This window comes from Archocentrus centrarchus, chromosome 10 (assembly GCF_007364275.1).
Source record: "Archocentrus centrarchus isolate MPI-CPG fArcCen1 chromosome 10, fArcCen1, whole genome shotgun sequence".
NCBI classification, from domain to species: domain Eukaryota; kingdom Metazoa; phylum Chordata; class Actinopteri; order Cichliformes; family Cichlidae; genus Archocentrus; species Archocentrus centrarchus.
This window is the reverse complement of record NC_044355.1, coordinates 17,144,905-17,168,152: the sequence shown is the minus strand read 5'-3', so window position 1 is coordinate 17,168,152 and position 23,248 is coordinate 17,144,905. Positions and strand designations below refer to the sequence as shown.

Genomic DNA, 23,248 nt, shown 5'->3' with positions numbered 1-23,248 from the left:
GTGACGAGTTAGAGTGGAGTTATTCACTGTGCCGTTTGGATCATTTGCATGTAACCTAATTAGCTGCATGTGCCATAAATCACTATGTTTCCTGCACATGCAACACGGTTATGTGCAGCCTTTCATTGTACGGTGGATTTGCTGAATTCCTTCAAGGGGAAAGTGCAATGCAGATAGTTGTTTTAAAGCTACGGCTGCTGTGTTCTGTGGAAAGAAATGTTGCTGCTGTTGAATTTTTCAAGTGTATTTTTTTTTTTTTAAAGAAAGGATCATCACTATTTTATTCCCATCTTTTTTGGCTGCAGGCAGAAATATCTGAGACGTAGCTCTTTAAATCACTGGTTCTCAAACTGTGAAGCGGGACCTGCTGGTGGGGCGTAGAGCCACTGCAGGTGGGTTTGGACTACCAGAGAAAAAAAATACAGAATAAGACTGAGTTGTTCTTTCAACTGCTCCCTTTAGGGGTCATCACAGCAGATCATCTGCCTCCATCTCATTCGATCCCTTGCATCCTCCTCTGTCGCACCAACTCTCTGCATCTCCTCTTTCACTACATCAATGAATCATCTTTGTGGTCTTTCTCTTTTCCTCCTGCCTGGGAGCTCCACACATGTCCAAACCATCTCAGCCTTATCTCTCTAACTTTGTCTCCAAACTGCTGAGCTGTCCCTCTGATATATTTCATTTCTAATCTTGTCCATCCTGGTCACTCCCAATGAAAATCTTCAAATCTGCCTCCTGTCTTTTAATCAGCTACCATCTTCAAAACCATACATCACAGCAGGTCTCACTACCATCTTATAAACTTTCCCTTTCACTTTTGCTGCTATCCTTCTGTCACAAATCACCCCGACACTCATCTCCACCCACTCCACCCTGCCTGCACTCTCTTCTTCACCTTTCTTGTGCACCGTTCTTTGCACTGTTCTCTTGTGCACTGTTCTTGACCCCAGGTATTTAAACTCACCTACCTTCACCTATCTCCACTCCTTACATGTTCACCTTTCCACCTGTCTCCCTCTCATTCACATGCATGCATTCTGTCTTGCTTCAACTGACTTTCATTCTTCTCCTCTCAAGAGCATACCTCCACCTTTGCAGGCTCTCTTCTACCTGCTCCCTACTCTCACTATAGATCACAATGCTCACAGACTCCTGCCTGACCTCATTAGTCAACCTGTCCATCACCACTGCAAACAAGAAGGTGCTCAGTAGGCGAAAAGAACAAGATTTTGATGTTGAGGTTGGGCATGCATATAGAAACCACCGAAGCTATATCTGTGGTAACTTTAACAAAAAAGGGTCCAATAAATGAAATAAAATCAGGCATTATAACTGAAACAATTAGTCAGCTAATCAGCCACACAACAGACAAAACTGACATTAATTTTGATAATAAAATAAAAGTCCTTTTTGAAGCAAAGAAATTGTTTTATGGAGTAGTGAAGTAATTGTTTTGGCTGTGAATTATTTTCAGAAAAAAAAAGCCACCAGACATCAGAAGATGTCACTGTGGACATAAAGAACACTGTTACCATTTTACTGGCACTTTATAGATAAAAAGATGCATTTTAAAAAATAATCAGCACTCTAATTCATTACGAAGAGAATCGTTAATTACAAACCCAATGAATTATTTGAGTTGTACAATTTTAGAGTAATTAAAACTACACTTCATTAGAGTTTCTTAACAGTTGGCTCGTAAAAGTCCACACAAACAACGAGGGAAACAGACTCTAAACTTTCAGAAAGCCAACCAAGCTTCCAGTTAGTGTTCACATTAGAATCAGGTGTGGACCACAACTGGTTTACTGATTAGAGATTTTAAATCATCTCTTTGAGTTCTTTGATTAGAGGAGCTGCAGTAATGTTTCTAAAAAGTGCCAAACGTGTTAAGTTATTTGAAAAAATTACAATAGAGATTCTAAACGAAATGACAGGGGGTTAATTTACTACCTGATATAAACTCATCCTTGCAGACATATCTTCTGCAGGCCTGTTGAAAACATAATCAAAAGCCTACACAAAACACTCAGTGTTAAAGTATTCAAATATATTCAGCTTAAACAGTGTCTGGAGTCTGAATAAATGGAAGAGCTACAGGCAGACACGGACTGCACAAGGGTCCTGCTGCGTTCAGCCTTGTATGATCAGCTAACATCAGCTCACATCTGTGCCCACCGTAGCTGGGACCAGAGAGGGTTTTATCTGTGAGGAGATTTATTGGCTGGCGGGGCCAGGGAGGGAATCTATAGGGGGAAGAGGAGGAGTAATCTGTCAGGAAGACAAGGATTACAGCAGGTGTGCCTAACAATGCTAATGTAAGAGAGGGAGAGAAAGCAAATGTGAGAGAGAAGGAAGAAATGTCCTTTTGTAAAGCTTTTTGTTTGTGTGTGTGTGGATGTGTGCGTGTGTGTGTGTGTGTGTGTGTGTGTGTGTGTGTGTGTGTGTGCAAGATATTTGACTCTAGGTTGGAGAGAGATGAAGGGACACAGTTTCCTACCATCATAATGACACTTTGGAGAATGAGGGTTTCTGGGTGGCTGGGTGGACATATCCTGGCCAGGGCTGCATATGTGTGTGGAGAAATGGGAGTGATGGATTGTGGGTAAATGGAAGGAGCTGACACAGAGGACCGATGACTCGCCGGGAAAGAGAGACGTTGGTATAAGGCTCAAATCGGCGCAGGAGTGGGGAGGAAACGTCATCAATCACTCTGGCATCTATCGAGTGGGTCTAGGTGTTCGGGCTTTGTCCCTGTGGGCCATCAGCGGAGTCTTGCATGTTAATTAAGGTTATAAAGGCCTTGACATCAGCAAATAGGCTGCGGTTACACTGGGGCATCATGACTGAAACTGCTTGAAGAGCAGATGTGACAAGTCAAACACGCACATACAAACTCATTTCACTGACATAAATGGAGGTGAACGCAAGAATGTGTTCAGCGTTGAAAAATTTATGATACTACAGGCCTGAATTTCTCTTCTCTTCTCTTCTCTTCTCTTCTCTTCTCTTCTCTTCTCTTCTCTTCTCTTCTCTTCTCTTCTCTTCTCTTCTCTTCTCTTCTCTTCTCTTCTCTTCTCTTCTCTTCTCTTCTCTTCTCTTCTCTTCTCTTCTCTTCTCTTCTCTTCTCTTCTCTTCTCTTCTACATGCCATGGCTGTCCATAGAAGGTCAGCAGTGGGGGGAAATAAGTGAGATCTAGAGGGAATAGGCAAGCAGGGTCTCACTGCTGCTCACTAATGAATATGAATGAAATGTGGAATCACTGTGCATTTGTAGGAGTGTGTTAGTATTATATGTTTGTGCTTGAGTGTGAGTGTGTGTGTGAGGGTGTGAACTCAAACATTTGCTGTTGAGCCATTAGTGAAACCAGGTAACATTAGTCCATTTAAATCATAGAAATGAGGACAAAGACAGCAGGCTGCTGCAAAGATACTATTATAAATGCACATCATTGGGCTTTCAGCAGTGTTATCTCAATCCTAACAAGTGGCACATGCCAAGAAAACAAGAAGAAAGGACCTCTCTGATGTCGTAAATCATTTCACTGTGGCTTTTTGTTCTACGCTTAGCGCTTCCCTGCTCATCCCTCATCCTGCACTGTCCTCCTCATCCTCTGCTAAGAGAGAGAAAGGGAAATTCCCTATATGCATATAGTAACTCCTACACACACACACACACACACGTGCGTACATACATTGAAACACACACCTAGGCATTTAAACTAATTCAGGTGGCAGCTCATGATGTATATGTCAAAAATAGTAACATCTTGGCTTTGCAGAATGCGCGCGCACCCCCCCCCACGCACACACACATAGACATATCAAACAACTCCAAACAGCCATGACAGGCACTTTAAAAAATCCCTGCAGCATATCCAAACCCGTTAATCCCGTCTTTCTCATCCCTCCTTTGCCTACTTCATCTCTTTCTTTTCTCTTTCGCTCTTATGGTTTTTCTTTCTGATCTGACTCCCTGAATGAATGTCGTGCTCTTGTCTCAGTGACACTGGCTGCAAACCTGCTGCTGACAGCCTGCATCTTTACACCTGCTGGCAAGCCAGAGAGAGAGAGAGAGAGTCAGAGGGACAAGATACGCAGCTTGAAGTCAAACACACAACAGGAAGCTCAGAAGTAAATGAGTGAAAAAATAAAGGGAAAGCTAATTAGAAAAAGTAGGGCCAAGAGACATGTGCTGTGACCTTTAAACAAACAGAGCAGTTAGAAATCCACAGAAAAGCTCGAAAGAGTGATAGTAGGGTAGAAAGAGAGACAGCAATGAGCGACTGTAAGTGGATAGATGGATGGATGGATGGATGGATGGATGGATGGATTGATGGAAAATACTGAATAAACTACAGAAAAGAGTACTCACACAAGCAGGCATCCTCGCCCCGTTACCAACAACTACTTCTCTGCCTCGTTAGCTCCTTCGCCGCGGTGACATTGCTACAGCCCCTTCGCAGCAGTACCCTGGGGTAAATCTCTTCCTGTCTGCCTCCTCTCTTTTTCTTCTTATCCTTTTTTTTTAATCCTCTGGGGCTTCTTCCCCCTACTCCTCTCCCTTTTTCTTTCCCCTCCCCCTTCCTTCTCCCTCTCCTCCTCCTCCACTTTTCTCCACTAAACCTTTTCTCTCTCTATCTTCCTCTACAGCCGGCTTCCCTCGCTTTGCTTGCCTGGTCCGGAGAGTCTATTGCGAGGTCCTGCTGTGTCCAGTGCAAGCAGGAAAGCATGCCTCTCTCCCTTCCTCACTGGCCTTCCATCACTCTGATTATTCCCAGCACACTCTCAAAAGCAGTGCCGCGCTTTCTTTCCCATTCTCTCACTGTTTGTCTTGAGTATCTTCTCGCCTTCCTCCTATCTTTGTCTCTCCTTCTCTTGCCTGAGTGAAACTGGAGAAAAAAAAAGGGGGGGGGGGGGGGGAGGAGGAGGCTTCAACCCCACTAAAGTGCAGCGGCGGGACAAACAAAGAGAGGCAGAAAGAAGAAGCAGAGGCAAAGCTGTGCAGCCAATGGCACAGGGAGGAGGAAGAAAGAGCGCTGGAGACAAAGAGTGGAAATAGCACAGACAGAAAGATGGGATGGAGAAGTGGGGGGAAAACACATGCACACCCACTCATTCACTATCACACACAAACAAAGTGCTCCAGATTTAGACCTATGACTTCATCAATTCAAGTCTGCATGCAGACACATTCATGCAAACATGTGCACGCGCAACTTGGGCGTGCACGTGGTCAGACTTGCTGAGTGCTCCAGATATAGCCTCATGACTTCATCGAAGAGCAAACCCCTCCTCCACCATCGTCCCGCCCTGCTTAGGAGACGGGGGACTCATTCATATTGAATCAAGCTAAAGGAGAGAGAGCGAATATTCGGGACAAAACTGGGAATACTCCACAGATAGATGGATAGAAAGGGACAGATGGAAGGAGAGGTGATGCAGAGAGCAAAGGGCGAGGTATCCTCGCTTTTAGAAACATCCTTTATCCTTCACCTCTGCCTCCTCCTCTTTCTCTGCCAATTTGTGGCCTTTTAAACATAATTAAGAAAGACATTTCTCTTCTGCCTGTCTTTCACCACCTACCAGCTTCAGTCAGTTAACAATATCACCGGCTTGACTTTAAACAAACACACACACACACCTGCACACACATATACACAGTGTTCGGGCAAGTCAGTCAACCATTTAGGCAACACACTGAGCTGCCAATCATACAAAACATAATGTGGACTACCAAAACCTGGGAACTGCTACATTTTTGCCATTACAGTCTCAGGACCTACGGGGCCTTTTCAAACCTCACTGCAGGAGTTGCTCCCATTCAGGGGGTACCCTTATCAGACCTGGCTCCAGTTTAACCACAAAGGGATTAGATGGGATTGAGATCAGGTTTTGTGAAGGTCAATCATTTTTTTTTCCAGCTAGACCTAAAACCATTTAATTTTTCTTAAGTTGTTTTGTTTCATTTTAAAAGAGCACATATATCTACAATAACCAAGCAGCACATCACACGAAGAAGCTGACATCAGCACCATCTCGCCAACGCTTCACAGTATCACAACGACACTGTCACAAAATAACTGAACAAATGCAAAAATATTAATGACTCAATTATCACAGAAAAAGCACACTCATACAAGAATAAATGCAAATCATAATCATAAAACAAACAACTAAGTCTTTTCATTTACTGCTTTTTCATTAACTGCGCAGCTCAAAATTAAGCCGATGACAAGAAGTAGGGAGAAAAAAATGATCATCGCAGACCACAGATACACTTGTGCAGGGGTGCCCACATACTTTTGAGGGTTCAGTTGCATACTAATGGCTCGTCTCCATGAACAGGCTTTGATTACAGTGCACTCTAGTGGCAGGAATAATAATAAAGAAAGTTCACCCTCTGGCAAAATAAATTTGTCTCAGATACAATCTCACAAGCACAAAGTGTGATGGGGGTTGCTGTAAAACAATTTGCTGCATACATGGAAAACCTCCATGTGGTTCCAGAGCATCAAAAATCTTCTGAGTCACCATGTCTTTTCTCACCTTTAACACTGTGTCCTAGTTTAAATCCCTGACAGTCAAAACAAGGCCAAACTATCCAGTCCAGTCACACAGGCAAAAAACAACTTATCACCATGAAAGTAGCTGCAAAAATTGTAGAGGATTCATGTGCTCCCCTGGACCACATATTAATCACTTTACTTCTTAAATGGATATCAAAAGTATTAAAAAATATTATTTTATTTGCTACTTATGTGTGAATATGTGTCTAATAGAGTTCATTCAAATGTTATGCTTCTTGTTTTTTGGGATGTATGAGAGACAGAATGATTCAGACTTATTCATTCAGATTACAGCACAACCAAAGTCACAAGCCTGAAACCGCACAGAGGAATGCACGCTGCACATTTTGAAGAGCTGTTGGGTGAGGTGGTGGTGGTGGGGAGCTGTAATGTTATAAGCGGGAGAAAGAGATGCAGTGAGGGAATAAAGGATAAGAGGGAGAGCTATCCTGGGCTGACCCTCCCCTCTTCTTTCCACTACACGCTTTATCCATTACCACTGAGAGACGCAGCCACTGAAAGTTTCTCAATCCTCTGAGATGGAAGAGGGTGGAGGGACTTTCTTTCTTTATTTCACTCTCTTTATCTCACTCGCGCACATACAGCTAATGTTGCTGTAGTGTTGTTGTTGAGGGAAGTCAAAAAGGAGAAAGACAGGAGGGATGAAGAAGAGTGGGAGGATAAGAGGGCTGCTCTGAGAGAGAGACTATAGCAGCACTTAAAAGAGGAAGACAGAACTAAGATAGACGGGAAGACACCGAGACAGGAAAAGAGAGAGAGAGAGAGAGAGGGGGGAAAAAAGGTAACAAGCGTGGCTGAGTGAGACTGAGCCTTTTACACAGATTCTATTTTAAACTCCATTTTCACCCGATTCTTTAACAGCTGATTACACAGCACCGGACTGCTTCTTGGACTGAAACCTCCAACCCCTCTTCTCATTTGAACAGTCACTGTGAGGCACATGTTCAAAGTAAATCTTCAAAAAAGTCTCTAAGTGCATAGATTTTTAGCATTTAGTGTTCATAACACTTCTGTTCTGTGTGTGCTAAGCTTAAAGAGATGCATACATATTTTATACATATTAACTCCATGCATGTCATGCATCAGCACTAACATTTCCATGAGTATACGCGGCTTATAGGAGTGGTTTCTCCCCATTTCAATGAGGGCTTAGCAGCTATGTCACCTCAGCACACTGACAGATCAACAGTGGGCGGTGAAGACCAAGATCATGAGATATTGACAAATGACTAAAGGCCCCATAGGTCCTTAGCGTGGAAGTGAAACACTAAGAAGAACTGTGGAGTTTTAACAGTTAATAACGAGGCTGATGCTGCTCTCTGATGATTAGTTAAAACTCCTGATCCCGCAGCGAGAGCGTCGCACACATGCATGTTCCTGTATAAGTAGTGTCTTTGCACATTTATAGAATGTGTATATGATCAACATGTTTGTGTGGGTTATTTGTTTCATTAAGAATGTCATTCATTTAAAAAAAAAATGCTAAAAGCAGACAGAACAGCAACAAAGCGGTTTCAGTAAAGATATCGATAATGTCCTCCCTACCTGTCATGGTCTCTGCCAACGCCCCACACACGGATGCTGCTGATTGGCTGAGAGTGGAGCAAACTGCGATCATCGGGGTCAACAAGAGTTAACATGCGATCCTGAAGCACTAAAAGCATCCCTTTTCCCTGGAAGACCGCAAACAAGGATACATCAGTGCTGTTGTTCACACGTTGGACAGAGGTTTAGGCAATGCATTTTATATAACTTGTTGTGACATGATTGCTTTTTTTCAATTTGTCAGGACTCTTAAAAACTATAGGAAAAAAAAGGTTTTACTCATTATTGTCATTTTAAATCTCCTGAAATCCAGCCAGGAGCAAAAGTCTACTGACTTCACATATGCTACGCTGGAGGCTGAGCCCTCATAAACCTTCCTCCTACATTTAAATGCCTTTGTGTCCCCCTGACAGCTGTGGGTGGGGGCATTTTCAGTTGGACTCAGGGATGAACTATTACAATTTGATGGTCAGCAATCAGATCACTAAGGGGATTAACATAATTCAGAAGGTCAGAGGTCAAGTTTGAACAGACCTGGCTGTAAACTATGGCTAGCAGTAATTCCAGTGGTCCACTGCCACACAGTAATACTGACTCACAAATACGCAAACAGTGGCAAGCTGTATGCTGTGCCGGTCTCTGTTGGACTGACCTCTCCCCAGACGCCGGCTGAGTCTCGTATGTCTCTCCTGCAGTAGGACAGCTGTCTGATACAGTGGTGGACGGCCACACTGCTCCTCCCTTCACACAAATCCTGCTCTGCCATCTCCACCCAGCCCAGAGATCGCACTGGAAATGACTGGAAGAGACACACACATTGTTTACCTGTATTTTTATATATTCACCCTTTCCTAATCTTTATCCTTAAGCAACTAGTCTGTATTTTTTTTTCCTTTATTTCAAATCAGGTCTTGTTTTACTATTTTTTGACATTAAGTCCACTTACATGAAAAACTGCTAAGTTCTAAGAGTCTATTAGTTACTCCACAGACTATCATGATTGAGTTTACTGGATATATTTGGTGATAATTTAAAAATAGATTTAACCAGTTCAGCAGTTTATTTAAAACCTGCATGACTGCTCATGTTTCTTGTTGTTGAATGCTATTATACTAACATGGTGAATATAATCTTATTACAAATGAGAAAAAAATACAAAGGTACACAAAATACAAAAAAAAAAAAATCAAATTCTGATTTTAATATTAACCAAAATCCAAACATCACATGAACACGAGCCACACACAGAAAACTTTGTTTTAATTCAACTTCTTAATGCTCACAGAGGAACAGTATAGTGCGCAGTAACATCTCCCCACAAATGAGCCATCAGAGCAATAACTGAGGGGTGTTTATGAAAGGCACCACATGAACTATGAAAGACTGTGTGTGTGGGTGTGTGTGGGTGTGGGTGTGTGTGTACAACTTTGTGTGGACTGCCTCAGGTCAGCAGCTATCACCATCCTCTCTTCTCTTCCTCTCTCACTAACATATCAAGGAGTTTTTTTTGTTTTGTTTTTTTGCTGAGGAGAGGAGACATTTCTTAAGCTGTCACACCCACACAGTCTCTCTCTGTTTTCCACTGGCCATAATATTCTCTTCTGGTTTCTTCCTCATTAAACTTTCACACTTTCTAAGTTCATCCCTGTACTTCTCATTTCCTCTGAGATATCTAAATGAAGTCAAGGTGGAAAAATCCTTACAACACAACAGCGTGCACATAACATAGTTTTGCTCTAATATGCCCAATTTTGCTCCATCTTGGTGAATGACTTCCCTCCAAAAGACTACTCCCTCTGTTGTTCTTTATCCAAATCTTGATATGTTAAGTAGTGTCCCCTTCTATTAGACTATAAACCTGCCTGCTCTTACATTCAGTGATCACAGTGGCTCTATGGTTAAGCGTGTGTATATAAGATTCTTCCACAGGGGGGCAGTTAAAACTACTTTTGCTGTAAATGCATCCAGCATAGCTCAGTTCACAAAGTGACCACTGTGTGGCACTGCAGCAAACAGAGAGAGCAGGGAGCAGGTGCGTTACATCACTGCAAGAAAAGCACCTTCCTTTCATTAAGAAAAACATATATTTTTTTTAAAGGTTAATATTTTAAATGTCATAAATGTTACCATAGAGTTTATATGTGGTACAAGGTGTTAATGAATGATTTTAAGCATGTGTTATTATGTGGTTGTTATTTTGAACTTACCATTGCCTCTGGGTCAGAGAATGTGCTGTTGAGGTCCACTGTCTCTAGCTGGGCTGGAGGGCTGCAGAGAAACATCAGACATTAAAAAGTCACAATAAAGTCACATTTTACATTCTAAAACATGCAAAATATCATGATTGAGTCCTTGCTATACAAAAGGAAACTCTGCAGCACTAAGGATTATCTGAATTTCTTGTGTAAGCATATCTGTGACTATTACTTGAGTTTAAGTGAAGCATAGCGGAGGGTTGCGCCTTCAAATGCCTTAAGACTGGGATCAGGATAGACCGGATAGTCCTTCAGATCCTGGAGCAAAAAAAAAGACAGATATTCAGAACTGAAGGGTATAATCACTGGATTGAGATAACTACCCATTTTTAGTTAATAAATGCAGCAGTAAAATTTTGATTAGAGTGAAAAAAAGAAAAAAAAAATGCTGCCTTAAAAGAGCTCTGGGTGTAATAAACCAGCTCTTAATAAGACTGATAAGAGATTTAGACAAAAAGCCAAACATGTTTTGTAGCTACTGAACATCACCAATGTCTCTATTTACTGCACTGAGAGAAAACATAAAGCTTAAGGTTGAATCACACCTTGGTAACTTCTCTTCAAATCAAAAGAGAGGCAATTTCAACAAATGAACACAATAACTGGGACTTACGTTGGCTGTGCAGGTGGTGGTGGTGTTGGGATTTTGTCCAGAAGCGGTGATGTCATTGAAGGGGGCAGAGGAGGTGGAGGACGGGGAGGGGGAGGAGCCAGAGGGTGAGGGGACTGGCTCCACGGAGCTGTCAGATATCAGGCTGCTGGGGCGCTGTGGGAGAGACAGATGGGTGATGATAAAGAGACTTTGAGAGATCCGGGGACACTGAGATGGGCAAATAGATAATACATAAAGTAACAATTTTTTTTAAATAACTTTGTAAATGTTAAACTGAAACGTTTTCAGACCTTTCACCCACATCTTACTGTTCAGGAAATGTTTTTTTTTTAAAGTACCTATATTTATGCGCTATATTTAAGAATCTGTATCTACATCTGTTTGCTAATCTTTAAACTTAAAGAATAACTGCCACTAACATTCAGCAGCATTAAATCCTCTTTGGTGAGTGAGAATGCAAACACAAAACATTTTCAACACTTTATGCATATAACAGCTTCATGTACTTTTAAACTTAAGTATGAATATGCTTTTAAGCCTGAGGTGTGTTAGGTCTGTGGGTCCTCTCACCTCATTGGGTGGCTTGAGGGAGTCCTGTGTGACCTGTTGTGGGTCATTGCTAGTGTCATTGCTAGAAGCGGTGTGTTGGTTGCTCGAAGCAACGGGTCGGTCGTACTGCGTAGTGCCGGTGGGCACGTGCCAAAAATAGACCTCTGATGAGTCTGAGATCTCCCGCCAGCCTGGGGGCAGCTCCCCTTCAACCCATACATCTGCTGCAGGATGACAGTGACAAATAAACACATTCTGAATATGAGCGCATCATACCCATACATATAATCTTGCACACAGACGGGCTCTGCAAAAAAGAAGACCCCACATATAACAAACAAACTGGTGTGGCCAGGGTAAATCTGGTCAGCCTGTCCCTACCAATTGCTTTGTTTTACATCCGTGACAATTATGTTTTACTACAACCAGCCCATTTTTACAAAATGCTCTCTGCGCCATCCTACTGTACCATTCTGTCCATCCTAATCACTCTCTGCACCACAGGGCCTTTCAGGGCATTAAAGGTTACAGCAGCATTTCACTGGAGTCAGTGACTTGCTTGCTTAACAAGATGCTTTTGGTAAATTTCCAGACAGTCTATAGGAGGTAGAGAGCTGGAGAGTGGGGAGGAATGAAAGGAGGGTGCAACTGAGGTATGATTAAAGGCTGACACAGATATGCAAATTTTTCAAGCAAGAGATCAGATAAAAAGACAAACACACACATATATCGAACCTGTCTCCTGTGGAGTCTGTGGAGAGGGCGTCTCCTGAGACAGGGTGGTCCAGCTGGAGTCTTCATCTTCTGATGGAGTGTCAGGAGTCATATCCATTCTTAAGCCCACTTTTGGGAGGCCGGTTTCAGGTTCAGGAGCCAACTGAGGAGGGGACACCCGATTCTTCTCTGCAGCTCTGGCCTGTTTAGGGGAAGAGGGTGGGTACTGCTGCAAAAACTGATTCTCGTTGTTGGGGTGCAGTTCCACCTTGATCACCCTGGGCTGGGTGCTTCGCGGAGGCTTTGCAGGACTACGTGGGCAAGTCTGAACCTGGGCACAGAGCTCCTCTTTGACCTGGGCTGGAGCTTGTTTCTGCACATGGTTGTGGTTGTCTGGAACCCACTCTGGGCTGTTACTAGAAGAAGAAGAGGTGGAGGAAAGAGGGGCCTCAACTACCACTGGTAGCAACGGTTGTCTTGGTGTTGGTGTGGGCTCATCATCTTCTTCGTCCTCCTCCACCACGGGCTCCACCTCCTCTTTCTCTTCCTGGCAGGTCTGATTGCTGCTGGGCTTCTCCTCCTTCTGACTGTCCCTCTCTTTGACAGGGCTGACCTGTTCCTTCTCTGGGGAGAGCTGCTGTTTCTTTTCCTCCTTGTCCTCTTTGTTTCCCCAGTTAAGGTCCAAATCCCAGCCCTTCCCATGGTACTCCAAGAAGCTCTTGGTCCTTCTTCGAAAGGGTGGCAGCTGTGAGTTATCTTTCTCAAATTCTAGCCAGTCCGAAGTGGGATTATTGATGAGATCGTTGTGAATTTTGCCCTCTGTATTGGCCCTGCTGAGCTCCAGCTGCTGGCTCTCAGCTCGTCTCTGCATGTTGGCCCCATTCTTTGCCAGTTTGGGGTTAGTCGTATTAAACAGTGAGGAAGAGGAAGAAGAGGAGTACAGGGCAGAGCTGGAGGAGGACTTGGTGGGGAGGCCCCTTCCTCTGGGTACAGTTTGGTTTTTAGATGACAGAACCAAGTTGTCACTTATCCCCAAAGCGCTGCGCACACTGGTCATCGTGTGCCTCTGACGGCTCTTCGGCAAGGTGGCCGAACTTCCAGTTTCCAAGGACTCCTTGATGACATCTCGCCCAAGCAGCTGGTTGTACGAGGAGCGAAGGCTGAGAGAGGTCGGAGGGGTGGTGGAGGACCCGCTGCGATTCGCCAGTCCCACAGTGGAGGGCGAGGAGCCAGAGCGGGAGAGGGGAGGAGTTTTTATGGACATCATGGCTGACTGGAAAATCACTGCAGAGATGGAGCTGATGGGAGATGAGATGCACTGTTAGAGGTTATGTTACACTGCATAAACTGACCTGCAGCTTTATATCAAATTATGTTTACCAGTACTGATTAAACATGAAGAAAGGCTACCTTCAGCGCCTCCCTCATTTAACACAGCAGGTTTTTACACCGGATGCTCTTCCTGCCGCAACCCTAAAGGGACCTGCGTCTCCTCCCGGAATCAAACCTGGGCTCTTTTACTTGTTAGGTAAATGTGTAAACCACTGAACTACTTCTAAAAACTAAATGCTTACATTGTTGCTCTCTGGTGAGGTTTTTGTCTTGCCAAATGAGCTGTGTAGTCTAAGTTGAGAGTTTAATAGGTCAAGTAATATAGTAACTGATATTAAGTTTTTAACATAACACGTCATAAACTCGTATTTATGATACACCTCTTTTATATCTGTTTTTATATCTGTAGCATTACCAGACTGACATATTTAGAACTGCGCCACTCATCGGCATATCTCCCATCTTTAAACTGAAAACATCTCTCTGGCTGCAGCTTGACCAGTCTCAGAGGCTTTGATCAATGCACGATGGTGCAGATCCTCTTCCAGCCTCGCATCCCTTTTACACATAAGGTGTCACTGCCGAAGTGTCAAAAAACACTGCATCAAAGTCATGTAGCTGGAATCCATTTGAATTCAACCAGGACTGACATTCAAAGTCTGTCTGTGGGGAGGAGAAGTGCCAGCTAACTCCTGCTAACTAGCTAGCCATGTCTCTTTTATCTCTGGGTGGATCAGCTTTGTGATGCAGAATGCAGACAGGCGGATAGAAACAAAGACAGTGGCAGAAAATCATTCTGATCTTAAGAAGTGACACATACATGATTTTTTATGTAATGTAATTAGGCTACAGCCCAGTGGAAACCTGGAAAACAACCTATAGAGGTGAAAAAACATGCTCAGACATGCAGTCTTAATGTATAAACATCCTTTCACCCACTCACAACAACACACATTTCAAACAATGCTGGTGTCATCACTAGTACTTTTCTGACAAACATGGAAAAGTCAGACACAGCAGATTTCAACGTGTGACAAGGTCTTGGGAAAAAACAGAGGTGGTAAGTTAAAGCGAGCAGAATCCCAGGACAGTGCACTTTGTTCATGCGGGAGCCCCTGTCTGCTCTCCTCCCTCTGGGTGGTTGTTGTCACCCCTGTAACTGAGCCCACACCTGTGACTCAGACACAAACACACAGTGTCAACAGGTTCAAGCTACCTGCATTCACCTGCCCTGTCTCAAGCAACGCTTCCCTCTACTCTCATGCCCATCCATCCAAGTCAAATCCAAGGTATTTTCTAAATCCTGCCATCTCTATGTGAACCTACAGATGAACCTACAAATGTACTGGTGTATGACTAAAACGCAGAAAATGTGAGATTTGAGAGATACAAAGATTTTACCAGATGGCAACAAAATATGCCACAAGCTACTGAATCTTTAAATCGCAACAAAAATACTGAAAAACTCGACACAACCCTCAAACCCATTGCCCCTTTCATCCAGAAAAACTGGATCATCTTAAACAGAGATGGGGGCCTTTTTCCTCCACAACAACGCAGCCAGGTCTCTGTCACTTAAATAAAGTGGGGCAAAGAGAATATGTGAAGGGAGTGTGGAGGAGAAAGGATGGTTATAAGGTGGATAAAGCAGGAATGACACAGCAGTTTGCAGGACAGCGGGGCACAGTCAACACACAGAGGTGGTTAAACTGTTGTCTTCAATAAATCTGTTGTGCTGTGAAACAGCAGAGGACATTCATAGGATGCACAAGATGTTAGCAGCTGGTCAGCAGTGTGTATCCTTATTAAACAATTGGGTCTCAGTCTATTTTTTATTTATTTTTTTATGCTGTTGCTGTTTGCCGGGTGCTGCATTGTCTCTTGTGTTTATGCAAATTTGAATGTGACACTAAGTTAGGGAGAAAATAAGCAGATTTATCTGAGTGACACAAACAAATACTAATTTTTTAAAAATAAAAGCACTGACAGAAAAAAAACAATGCTCCCACACTAGCTTTAGAGATAAGAGTTAAAACTGGGTCCTGCGCTGATAATTTGTTGTCTAAACGGGGATTACATAAAAGTGTTTTCACCCAAAGGTCAGCCAAAATAAAATAAAATAAAACAAAAAATAATCAGTTTCTTGTGTTTTATAGCTTTAGAAATTAACCATCAATTAACTTCTAAATATTGAAAATATGTTGGACAGAGGAAACCAACTTGTTATGATAGGCTCCCTTTCCACAGCGCAGAAACAAGTGCAACAGATGAAAGCTCAAGCAGGAGGGGAAATGAACTTGAAAAAGTCGATGATGTCATGGGTGGAGTATTCTAGCCCCCCGCTTCTTGCTGCCTCCTTAATAAACTCCCTCACTGACAAATCGAAAACAGTCCCATCTTTAAATCTACCGAAACACCGCGGATGCATCACTGGAAATACCATGATTGCGGAAGATGATCTGTCAATATGTGAACAGACGCAGTGAATCTTTAGCATCCAGTCCCCCTCCCCTCTCTCTCTCTCTCTCCAGCCTCATCACCACCGCCGCCGCCGCCGCACTGGGAGGGGAGCGCATCCCATCGAGAGCATATTTACATCCACTCACCGCTTCGGTCAGCCTCCGGGGCTTCTGCGCTTCCCTTTCCCCCGACGACACACACACACACGGAGTAGTGAGCTGGGCCGGTGTCAGCGGCCGCTTTATAATTGCCAAGTCCTCCTGTAACTGCAGCCAGCCGCCCGTATTATCAGATCACATCACATCATAAGCCCTCCCAGCCCGGCTCCGTGCTCGCAGGCGGCCAAGCTGCGCTTTCTCTCTGCGCCAGAGGATCCCGGAGTGGCGCTGCGTTGTGGAGCCCTTCACCCAACCGACCAATCAGAGCCGCGAACGCAGGACGCTCCGGTGCACGGAGGAGACGCAATCGCAATCAATATACCGGTGTTATTTTGCGACTCAGGTAATGGAATCACACATCATCGGACTCTTACGTCATGCAGAAGTCTGAAGAAACGTGAATGGTTTAAGGTGCTGCACCCCCCCCCCCCCCCCCGTCTCACATCTGATAAATATTGCTTTGCACTGTTGAATACAGAAGAACTGCAACTACGAGCAACATGAAACCATTTTTACGTTGAGTATTAAAATAATGATAAAAGAAAGCAGACGGCCTCAACACAGCTTTTAGGATTTTTTCCTTTTATTTTAACGTGTGCGTTTCACAACAGGACATCGTCCTCACAGTGCATCATTATTCCCTTTGGCACGCAGGTTAACAGGTTGGCTTGTCACAAGCATGCAGTCATTCTTTAATAACTACAAGCAACACTGAACCATTTACCCTAAAAACACAATTATATCACGTTCTTTAAGGTTAAAAGATAACATTAATGTAAAGCACTCTCAGTTTCAGAACTAGCATTATTGTCTGCAGGAGACAAAATACACCATACCTCTCTGCATGGGATAAATTCCTCATTAGTAAAGAGGTCCACCCAAAAGGCACATACTGAATAACGTTTATCAGAGGGAAGAACACAAACTGTAGTGTACAGAAACAAATGACAGAAAGCTTCTTCTCTCATTCTACGCATAATTTAAGAACTTTTTCTCCACAGCTTTTCCAGACATAAAAAAATAACTCACATTTTTGAGAAATAAAAACATTTGTTTTGTATAAAAGCATTTCACTCTAATTCATACCTCACACACCTAACACACTTCGACCTCTCCCCAGTGTTGAATACTCATTCACACTTTGAAATACATTCCTCAGACTGTATCACACTGGGTCTCAGTATTTATCCTACTCCCACAGTCCACTGGCAGGTTCTTCTCTCATCACTCGGCGAATGGAGATGGAGAGGTGCGGAGGACAATGATGGGAGCCAGCAGAGGTTCCCGGTGCTCCAGGAGTGAGGCAGGGGAGGGAGAACGGTGGGCTGACTGGAGCAGGGAGGGACACAGCTTGGCAGAGAGGAAACTGTCTTTGAGAAACATGGAGCTGAATGGATGGACCGCAACACTGATTCTTTTGCTACAGAGGGAGACCAAATAGGGAAAAAAAAAAATATTACCACTGCTGCTTGACTCCTTTAAACTGTATTACATATAGTTTAAAGAATGCCGTGACTAATAAAAATGCACATCTTTCTGTATCCTTACTATAGGTTTCATTAGGAGGCCTTAGCAATCTCTTAGCTTGCTTGTTGCCTGCTTTAGCGGCTTGTTTGTAGAACTGGATAGCTGTCCTCAAGTTGTGTTGCACAACAAAGCCTCTCTCATAACAGTTACCCAAGAAAAGCAGGGCAGTGTCATCCTGAGAACAAAAAGAAACATACAATTCAAGTTCCAGGCCAAACTTCAAATGTACAGTCAGCAGGACTAACTCTAAAGTGAATTGTGACAAAGTCACTGATTATAATCTTTAACAAACAGCAGGAAAACATTTTTAATTACAGCTGTTTTAATTAACAAAAAGCAGGAGATTGCCTGTGGGATATCCCAACAATCTCCAGCATGATGGACTGAGAAGGGAGGTGATCTGTGAGATGATGAAAGTCTAGAAACATCTAAAAGAAGCACTCACGCCACTCTCTGCTGCCATCTCCAGGTACTGGATGGACTTACAACCATATTTCACAGAATCCTGGGCGTACACAGAGGCCAGGCAGAGCTGAGCCTAAAGAGAGGAAATGGAAAGTTGATTGAATTCCACAAAGGAAAGCCAACATCAGCGAAAAACTGCTATACACTGATAGCAGGAAGTGTGCTTAAATAACAATAAAAGAGATGCTTAAAGATGGAGGGAAAGAAACACTTTGTTTTCAGCACATTTAATTTTAAAAGGCAAAAACAAAACCAAAGGGAAAAAAATAAATCAGGCTTTAGGCTTCTAATACAGACTTGGGATATAAGTAAAAAAAAAAAAAGCTAAGCAAAATCATCATATTAATATCAGTCTACAAACACATGCCTTCTTTTCTCAGAGATGTTTAAGGACCCGTTTTATTCCAGAGGGAAAGAAAAATCTGAAAAATGCCTTTTCCTCTTCCTAAATTTAACTTTAGATTGTGAAATAACACCTACAGCTGAAAAAGCAAAAAAAGAATAATATCAAAACACAAAGCCTAGTAATATGGCTAGTGTTTTGAGTAAATACTATTCATCAATCATCTTTAATTAAACAAAGTGAAACATCTAATTTTAAACAAAGATGTTACATTTTCATGCATTTACTCCAGTGACCTAGAAAGATGAATATTTTTACTGAAACATCTACAATAAATTACTCTGTTCTACTGAGGTGTACAATACAGCATGAAAATGCCCTAAAAACAACACAGCTACACTGAATTTAGCCTGTTTACTTTATCGTGCACAACTTTCCTTTTCCAAACACAGCATGCTGAATTCTTCTGTGAGAAAATCCTTTTCAAGTTGGTTTTTAAATGCCTCAGATTAAATAAAGCCCATTATTTCACATCAAGATCAGACTAATGTGATAGAGAGCGGCTGCAATGGTATTCTGAGAGAAATGGGTCATGATTTCTACCTTGGTCAGCCCAGCTGCAGCAGCTTGTTCCAGTAAGTCGATGGCTGTGGTCAGCTCCTCTGAACTCTGGTGCCCTCTGCTGGTCAGGAGCAGCTTTGCATAGCGGTACTGAGCTTGTCTGTGGCCACTCACCGCTGCCTGCCTATAATAGTACAAAGCCTTGAAGAGAAATCACAGGAGATATCACAATAATGCAACTAGAAATTAAATATAATAAGAAGGCAGCTAATTTTACACATTTATATGGTTCACAACAACACAAATTGTTCGCTACACAAGTGATGTGCTAAAAAATGTTTAAAAAACAAACAAAAAAAAGCTTACAGAAGCATGTACATATGACATTATGACAGCTCACAATCATATTCTCCAAAAAAGTTATAACTTTTTTTTTTTTTTTTTACACCTTTGTAAATTAAATAAAACCTTCTGAATTCAGTGTTACACTCAGTGCTGCAGGTCTTTTCATGACTGTGGCTGGGGTCTCACCTTCTCCGTGTTCTTGCTCACTCCTCTTCCTGTCTCGTAGCACACACCCACGTTAAACTGGGATTTGCTGTAGCCCTGCTGAGCTGCAGCTAGAAAGCAGGTGAAAGCTTCCTGGTAGTGTTTCCTCTTTGCATTTTCTAGACCTGTTGTATATAATAAGATACAGATATGAGCTATGAACAGAAAAGAAAAAAAAAAAAACATGGGGGGGGGGGGGGTTACAAATGCCATTTGATTTGACTCAAATAGTAGTATGAATGTGTGGTTGATAAATAAGTACCAATTACGTTGAGGATAACAGGAACACTTTCATGTTCCACATGTCTGAGTTTCTGCGCTGCTGTGGCCAACCTCTCTTCATCAGACAGCATTTCCTAGAAACATTAAGGAGGATAAACATAAAATAATAAAGAAAAGGTCAATCTGTCCTTTAAAAAAAAAACAAAAAAAAAAAAACATTTTCTTTCTTTGAAGTTCATACTAAATAATTGATGACGACTTTCACCTCATCACTGGCATCGGTGTTCTCTGGATCGTCTTGGCTGGCATCATCCTGAAGAGGACAGGAAGCTGACAGAAGTTCTTCCTCTATAAATCAGGGAGGAAATACTTTATGGTTTTCTACTCCATAAAATAAAAAAAAAAAAAAAGTACTTTTAAGCAATCTTTAAACTATGACTAACACAGAACCAACCAAGTGTAAGCAAATCTTGGATCAGGAGTTCCCTCTGGGGGTCAGAGATGGCAGTATGATGGTCATGCCTCCTGCTGCTCTGAGGACTGTTGCTGCTGCTGCTGCTGTCACTGCTTTGAGCTGGGGATTGATCTTGGTTCTGTCTCTCTAGCACCCCCTGCAAACACAGCACATTCCTTCCTCTGGGCAGGACATCATGTCTTGATACTGCATTAAGAGAACAGAAGCAACAAAACAGAGTCATGATGCAAGATAAAAGGTGAAACTGGTTTATTGCTGGACATGATCACATGTCCAATGTATTAAACTATGTAGGGAAGACATTTGCCCCGTGCACATCTACTGCACAACTACAATAATGCCAAAGAACTCACAGATCTCTAGCAGGATGCGGTAGCCACACTTCTGCAGAGTGGAGGAGGCCGACAGGGCTCCGGTGGTTGGACTGGGCTCAGTGTTTGAGGAGAACTGAGAGTGGATCCTCCTGCAGACCTGCATGAACAGAACTGCTGCTGCACCCTGTGGACAAACATCACGAGAACGTCTCACGTAGGAGTAGAGAATAGCTGGGTTGGACCTGTTGGTATACTGATGTCTGCCCTCGCTGTATCTTTTAAAGTGGTTACAAAGTGAGATCGCTCAGTCGTGCTAGAGGAATGAGATTATACGCTATGCACACATTGTGTATATCAGCGGTAAAGAGCCGTTGTGTGCAGCAAACTGTGGAGCTGTGCAATTGATGTTTAGCACTTGTTTTAGAGGCTTTTATTTTTATTGCCATCTGAATCTATTAAATAAATAACGGCTGTCACATGTTGCCTGACTTTCTTGTAACAATATGAGGATAATTTCTGATCAACTAATGACACAGGAAAGGTGATGCTGGAAATGCTAATAAATAAGTTCGATCTTTTGGATGCACATTTATACTTAAAATGCACCACAAGACTTACCCATCCCACAGCATCCAGGGCTGTGTAACGTGGAAACTCAGCATACTGGGACTGAAAGGTCCTCCGCTTCCTCCTCCTCTCTCCATCTTCCTCTTCCCGAGACCTACAAGAAACAAAGCACAGAGAAAGTCTAAGTATTATATCTACTTTTACAGTCCTGTGAAAAAAGAAATTCATAGGACTCTGTGCAAGCCTGTGAAAAACTAAGTACACCCTTTCAGTAGCTTGAAGAACCACCTTTAGCAGCAATAACTTGAAGTAATAATTTTCTGTATGAATATCAGGCTCTCACATCACTGTGAAGGAATTTAGGCTCACTCTACTTTAAGATGTTGCTGCAGTTCACTGAAGTTTGCAGGCACACAGCATTCTTAAGATCCCGCCGCAGTATTTCAATCAATTGAATCAATCAGTGGAGTTTGACTGGGTCACTCCAAATCCTTGATTCTTTTTCTTTTGTAGCTCTTGGGGTGAATTTGCTGGGACATCTACTCCTGGGTGACATTGTTTTACCATAAACCTGAAGGGTCCAGACCAACAAACTGACAAAAATTCTGCTTTTATACAGGTGGTCACACTTGCTGATTGTCAATTAATCAAGTGCATTTGATTTGGTTTTCTATGGAAGCAGTAAAGGTGTACTAATTTTTTTTTTTTCACAGGACTGCACAGAACCCTGTGAAAACTTTTTCACATGACTGTATTTCCAGTCTACTGTATTAAGGCATCACATTAATTGTCTGTTTAAGGCTGCTTTGTTTCTGTTCCCTTGACTTGCACTGTTTGTTCACACACACGCAGAGCAGATGCTGCTGGATGATGCAACCAGCTGCAAGGGAGGCAGCAAGGACAAAATAGGTTCAAAGTGGGGGTACAGAAACAGGAGAGGACAGAAATGAGGGCAGTCTCTAAAGTTAGACCATATTTCAAAGGTTATCTTTTCGTTACATGATGATACCGCCTGCATTTTGAGGGCAATGAAGTTTGGACATCAAAGGGAGATGCTCAAAGCTTGCCTTGTGCATTTCTTTCTCCTTACTTTTTTATCTTCTATCGTCCTGGTGCACAACTAAAGTAAACAACAAAGCAGAAAGGTGGTGCGGAGAGCAGCCTTACCTGCTGTCAGAAGGGTATGGAGAGGTGGAGAGGACAGCGGAGCTGTTGATGACCTCGTCCTCCACATGGTGGTTTTGGGGCAGTCGCAGGGTGTTGCTGCCATGATATCGATGCAGAACTGAGCAGAATTTAGACAGAATGTTCAGTATTCACATTTAGGGGAAAGACGAGTTACAGAGTATCCTCAAAACTACAACGCATACTCTGTAATTTACGAAGTAGTGAGAAGAACGGGCTAATATTTAAAGCTGGCATTCTAATTACTTCAGTAGTTTATAAGTATTTGCACTGCAGCTGGCCAGCTCTGCACTTTAACAGTAACAATACATTTCTAAAGGATTGACCATAATAATTATTCTGAAACATTTCTGAAGATTTTGAACCAGTAATGTCAAATTAAAGCAAACGAAGACATGTACAGTTGTGTATGTTAACTCTGGACACTAGCACGGCCATAAACAATAAATTAATTTGTTGTTACATCGAAATGGTCCGCAACAGGAGCCAACCTCTGCTTTCAGCTAAGCGCAAGAGATGGGTAACTTTAATAAGTAGCGCTTTCTAATAATAAACGCTTGGTAAATTCTTAAAAATTGATAATAATTAACCTGTGTGCAGAAACAGAAGGAAACATGGGAGGTGTCGACATTGCTCTCACCTCTTCCGACAAAACCTTGGAACCGCCACATGGTTGGTCTCTAACAGCGCCTTTAACTGAAGGGTCGTCTCCGCACTGGCATGTTTACGTTAATCTGGGGCCCGTACGGCTCCGTGTCGGTGACGGTTTCTTTTTGTGCCGCCGGGAAACAAAAACCTGTCACGAGTTGTGTCAGAAAGAA

General features: G+C 42.7%; 2 protein-coding genes across 8 annotated transcripts in view; both read right to left on the bottom strand.

The window, feature by feature from the left end:
• apbb2a (amyloid beta (A4) precursor protein-binding, family B, member 2a) overlaps positions 1-16,404 on the bottom strand; it is a 34,095-nt gene extending 17,691 nt beyond the window's left edge. For 3 of the 6 annotated variants that reach the window (XM_030739410.1, XM_030739411.1, XM_030739412.1), the window contains exon 1: positions 4,379-4,890. Coding sequence is in view for 3 of the 6 variants with exons in the window: in XM_030739408.1 (XP_030595268.1) it covers positions 8,139-8,266; positions 8,791-8,937; positions 10,346-10,406; positions 10,566-10,651; positions 11,007-11,159; positions 11,577-11,779; positions 12,291-13,536 (2,024 nt within the window). In the remaining 3 variants the exon portion in view is untranslated. Of the gene's footprint in view, positions 1-4,378; positions 4,891-8,138; positions 8,267-8,790; positions 8,938-10,345; positions 10,407-10,565; positions 10,652-11,006; positions 11,160-11,576; positions 11,780-12,290; positions 13,568-16,207 lie in introns of those variants that run through there. The other 3 variants (XM_030739408.1, XM_030739407.1, XM_030739406.1) reach the window with 2 other exon arrangements.
• Positions 16,405-16,800: 396 nt separating this feature from the next.
• On the bottom strand, positions 16,801-23,248 carry dele1 (DAP3 binding cell death enhancer 1). Of its 2 annotated transcripts, none has more exons than XM_030739392.1 (12): positions 23,068-23,248; positions 22,410-22,527; positions 21,294-21,396; positions 20,715-20,859; positions 20,341-20,547; positions 20,152-20,234; positions 19,927-20,020; positions 19,647-19,819; positions 19,158-19,316; positions 18,192-18,284; positions 17,768-17,921; positions 16,801-17,639 (listed from the first exon to the last, which is right to left on the bottom strand). In XM_030739392.1, exons 1-12 carry the CDS (start codon positions 23,096-23,098, stop codon positions 17,404-17,406), a joined length of 1,596 nt encoding a protein of 531 aa, XP_030595252.1. In that variant the 5' UTR covers positions 23,099-23,248; the 3' UTR covers positions 16,801-17,403. The 2 variants fall into 2 exon arrangements, with proteins under 2 accessions (XP_030595252.1, XP_030595253.1); XM_030739393.1 differs by having other exon boundaries at positions 19,647-19,789.

Bases quoted from the DNA above. Each gene is read 5' to 3' on its own strand.
- dele1 (XM_030739392.1), bottom strand. From the start codon at position 23,098: ATGTGGCGGTTCCAAGGTTTTGTCGGAAGAG. The intron at 20,548-20,714 runs GTGAGTTCTTTG...CTCTTAATGCAG, and splicing joins CCGCATCCTGCTAGAGATCT to TATCAAGACATGATGTCCTG. The intron at 20,021-20,151 runs GTGAAAGTCGTC...TAATGTTTCTAG, and splicing joins ACACCGATGCCAGTGATGAG to GAAATGCTGTCTGATGAAGA.